Raw genomic sequence first — 4,979 nt, 5'->3', positions numbered from 1 at the left:
TGTAATGGGCAAGGTATGCAAACAGAGGAATGAAGCAATTCCAACAGGACAATAGGGACCCTGACCACTATATGGCGCAGAGTGGAGGTGACAGTTTGACTGTCGAGCTATTGAATCCTACTATAGCCTGACAATTTGTCTAACCTCCCTGATTGGATAAGTGATTTTCAGGCATTGTAGTTAAAAAATATGAAGTGAAGTTTGCAGCAGTTGAAATTCATTTTAAACGATAGCCATTGCCAGAAGAACTAAACAAAAAAGTAGGCCCTTTCGCCTTTGAGACACATCGATCTTTCACAACTGGCGCGCAACCTAGCCGACCCGTCTCCTGGTAGATGTTGATTTCTTCGCGTGTGTTCAAAGAAACTAATTTAGGGGTGCTCTGGTTTTTTTACTGTTAGGCTGACCCCTGAAAAAATTGACTTCGAACACACCTTAATTGGAGGCACTGCAATGAAAGAAAAATCGTTGTCTACTGAAAAATGAACACCCATGAACCTGCACTACAGCAAAAAAGAAACCTACACCGAAAAGCAACCAGTGTTCATGCAGGAAAAAGGCCTAAACCTACAAAAAGCATACTGAAAAATTATAATAGCCAATACATAACAGGTAACGGGGAAAATTCAGATTTGTCTGTTTTAGCGTGAATAAATCACGCCATAAAATAACCGTGAGCTTGCTCACGAAAATCGGGCGTGAGAAGCAAAACCATCTCCATAATGAAGGAAATATTTAAGCTGAATAATGTATAGAACATGGTAAAAAAAACTGAATAATCTAGTACCAAAAGCTAGCTCTCATTCACTAAACTGAAAAATGATAAGTACAGAAAATATAGATTGTGCGCATGTAACATGTTTTCATCATGGAAGATGCTACCGAAGAAAATAGGATTCAGAACATTCCTTCGTCCATGCTTACATCAACAGAAAGCAGACGAAAATGCCGCCTGAACCATTACTGAACATTGCATAGACCCTCCCACAAAAAAATAAAATCATCAGCAAATGCCTAAAAAACTCAAATACCTACTTCCACACATGCAACACCTATGCAGTTTTTAAAAGATGCAGAGGAGCCGAACCGCAGATCTACATCCAACACTTCGTAGTCAATTTAGGGCATCTTCAATGGTTGTAAGATAGTTGTTGGTAGATTTTGCCACATATGATTTTTGATGATGTGTCATACAATAAATGAGGGAAGAGAGAAATATTGTATATACATGAACCAACACCCTTTGCACAAGCTCCAATGTAGAATGAGAGAGCACCTTATTTGTTATTTCACATCCTATTCGGCAAACTACATACAATCCATTGGAGTTGCTGTATATTAAGGTGTTGGTTGATGACATGGAATATTTTACCAACAAACTAACATACAAACTGTTGAAGATGCCCTTAGTGGAATGTTTTGTTTAGTGGTGAAATTGACACTCAATACTTCTTTGAACCGGAGATCTAGATCTAGAAAAACAACGAGCCGGACTTGGCGATGAAATTTGGGGATTGACTGACACACGCATAGGTGGCTGCAAAATATTTAGGATCGTTTCTCATGAACCACTCAAAATCGCAGATGTGAACTAAGCTATCGCAAAACGTTCCTACCCAAAAACCAGCTAATTGAACAACCCCTGCGACATGGCTCTATGCCTGGCGACCACGACGATGAACTAAATCAAACACAGAAAGAGGCAGATCAGATAGAACAAACAAAAAATTGGACAAACCTAGGACAACAGGGAGACAGAAGTATACCTTGCGCCCCACCGACGCCGGCAAATACTACCTCCCCCAGCATGGGTGCTTGTTGGCGACGAGCATGACGGGGAGCTCCGCTGAGTTCCTCTCCAGCCCGCAGCCATCTCTGTGACGCACGCCTCCAACAATCAAGCCCCACGCTCCATCTCCGCTTGGCTGACCAACCGCTAATCACCGGTGAGGATGCCCCTTCCCTCCGCCGTCTCCGCCCGCCTCGGCCAACCCCTTCCAATCCCCTCCCCGGCTAGGACAAAGGCCGCCGCCCTTCGCCCCACCGACTGAATAGAAAATTCAAAAAACACTTATGCGAGACTGAGGGCGGAAAACCAGTGAACCCGAAAGCCCAACAACAACAAAAAAATCCACGACACATCGACCTGGTTCACGCGAGACTGAGGACGTACGACGCGCGGAGATTCGCGTGGATCGGACGGACAGAAAAACGACCTGAGACGAATTTAAAAACAGATGACTGAAAAATAGTAAAACTGTATTTATATCTACAGTAAATATCAATAGTAAATAATCCGCTAAACGTTTCTAACATTCCTTCTTCATTTTACACTATGATTACACTGTAGCACCGTAACTTTGCTTTTCTAAGTTAGAGGATCCGCCTCCACCGTGTCAAAGCAGTAGGTGCCGATGCCGTTCCTGTCCGACGAGATGCACAAGGTAGTCCCGTCCCCGACGGCGGCGTATGACGTGATCCTGGTGGGCTCGTACCCGTGCTCGTGGATGAAGGGCGGCGGCGGGAGAGCCCGCCAACCCCACCCCTTCATGCTGTCGTCCAGATATCTGGAGCTGGGCCTGTACTCGAGCACCTCGAAGCAGGAGGGCATGCCGGGGCCGCCCGTGCTCGCCCGGCCGGGATAGCGGTCCATGACGTAGAGAGCGTCTTCCTCGGCGTCGGGGTGGGTGATTGAGAGGCAGACGGGGTTGCTTCCCTTGGGCTCGTGGAGCGAAGGCAGGTTGAAGATGATGCCCTCGTCGGCGTCGTATAGCACAGTGTCGCCGGCCACGTTGGCGTTGACGACCCTGCTTTCGCTGCGGCGGGGGCCCAGGAGCTCGAACCACTCCAGGCCGTCATTGATCCACAGGCCGGCCGGCGACGGATCGAATCTGGCGATTGGTCTAGGCAGCCGCCGCAGGCTACGCATCCTTGGACAGGAAGATCTCTTCGTTTTGTTGCTATCATCTGCTGCTGATGCTGCAGAATCCATCGCGTTGATCTCTGTTACTTCTTTTGCGTCATTTTTTGACTGGTAGAAGAGATGCACGTCGGGATTGAGGCGGCGCAGTGCGTAAATCCCATTCTCCCAATTCCGCGTCACCAGATTAACACAACGCCGCTTCATCGACGTCTCTCTGTCCCAACTAGGAGGATCTTGCGAGCAAGCCTGATTCAACACTAATAAAACGAGAAAATAAATGAATTGAGTTGACTGCAGAGTCCTATATATTTTTTGGGGTAGAGGTGAATAAGCGTCTGGTTGGGGAAGCGACGAAAGGGGCAGCCGGTGGCGGCTGGGACAGGAGCTAGGTCACACCTGCGCACCTCGTCGACGGAAACGTCTCCTTTCATTGAATGTGCATTGCCAGAAATCCTGAAATAAATCTAAGAATAAATACAAGCACCAGGACTTGAATCTGGGTTAAGAATATCATAGTCCCTCTAACCATCCAAAGCATTTTTTTGCTGTATGTTAGTTAATCTGGATCGTGGCAGTCCAGTTCCGCAGTTCACACAAGTTCACAACCCGGTTCGCGACTGTAATCATACATTCGTCTTTATCCTACGTCTAACCACCTGAGCTAAGTAGTGCTGGCTAACATGGTTACACCCCGTCATAATAGCTTTCATCACTATTACCTCTCTACCTCTTCTCATCATGGCAGCAATCTCTTGGATGATGGCGTCATGTTGCGATGTGTTTTCTGAAGGATTGGCAATCATCACGGCAGCCTCGTCACCGTCTATCTCAAGGGTAAACGAAAGCGTGCTCCACTTCAAGGATAAAGCAATTCCCGTGATCAAGCACATCAAAAAGCCACTTTGGACATGTGTTACGAATAGACTGGATGTCTGGCAGCCCCGTGATCAAGCTCATGGTGTGTCGGGCCAGACGATAATAGATGTCATCATATCGAGAGGACCCTAAGAATATCTTTCCATCGTTGAAGGAGCAAATCTCAGTCTATGTAGCCCCTCAACGTACATTTCCGATGAACCTATAAGTTGCCGTTATGATCACACTATTACAGTTGACGTCAGAACAACCCCAAAGTGCATCGTCCGGTATGGAATAACTCGGTACTCTAATGGTCTAAGGAATTATGCATATGTCAACTGCCCGTGTTATGAACTATAGAGTTGCGAAAATTCCATCTCTCAGTATAACATATAACTTGGGTCAATTCAACACAAGTGTTCTACCAACATCGTGCTCTCAATGTTGTTGGCATTATAGTCATGCCCATGATTAGGAAAAAAGAACCACCATACAATACTTGAGCAAGTCCTAGAGGCAAGACTAGGAATCTTGTTTTACCGTTTATAACTCTATATGTGCACATAAGTTTTCCTCTGAACCTGTTGGTTATCGCAGGTTTGAAAACCATAGTAGTTATAACATAGAATATAAACATTAACTATAAACTTGGAAATAAATAATACTCAGATATTATTTCCTTTGGGGCATACTTTCAACAGTCTTCCACATGCACTAGAGTCAATAATCTAGTTTACATAACTTCCTTTATACCACTGGCAATTCGGTGTCGATCCTATTTTTCTCATGGTAGAGGCTTCAGTCATCGAGTCTGATACATTCATATCCGTGTGAATCTTTAGTACTTCCACAAAACTATTTTTTCCGGTTTAAGGAAGACGTTCGGCTGCTGGTTCACAAAGCCAACCGCAAGCTTGTCCCCTTCATCCAATCTTTTATTGGGTCTTTGTATAACTTTGTACTTAGTGTTTTGGCTGACTAGTGACTGCCACCTCTCCCCTCCCCCTACACCTCTAATTCTACCCCTCCTCCCCGCACACCTCCTTGTAATTGTTGTTGATACTTCTTCTTTTATAAATAAAAAAGTCAGTGGGAGGCTCCCCACTGTCCATTGCTCCTAAAAACTATTTTCTACATGATGTCGGATAATGTGGTACTTGCGTTCAATATGTTTGGATTTCTGGTGGGACCTTGGCTC

The 4,979-nt window shown here is 45.4% G+C and overlaps 1 protein-coding gene across 1 annotated transcript; it reads right to left on the bottom strand.

Moving 5' to 3' along the window:
• Positions 1-2,368: 2,368 nt before the first annotated feature.
• LOC147974878 (uncharacterized) lies at positions 2,369-3,127 on the bottom strand. The gene has a single exon (XM_087517836.1). It carries the CDS (start codon positions 3,125-3,127, stop codon positions 2,369-2,371), a length of 759 nt encoding a protein of 252 aa, XP_087373962.1.
• Positions 3,128-4,979: the final 1,852 nt, after the last annotated feature.

This window comes from Triticum urartu, chromosome 4A (assembly GCF_056163025.1).
Source record: "Triticum urartu cultivar PI428250 chromosome 4A, HENAU_Tu73, whole genome shotgun sequence".
In the NCBI taxonomy this organism is placed as follows: Eukaryota; Viridiplantae; Streptophyta; class Magnoliopsida; order Poales; family Poaceae; genus Triticum; species Triticum urartu.
Note: the sequence above shows the minus strand (reverse complement) of the source record. Positions and strands in the feature narration are given on the sequence as shown.

Coding starts and splice junctions, on each gene's coding strand:
- LOC147974878 (XM_087517836.1), bottom strand. CDS start 3,127: ATGAAGCGGCGTTGTGTTAATCTGGTGACGCGGAATTGGGAGAATGGG.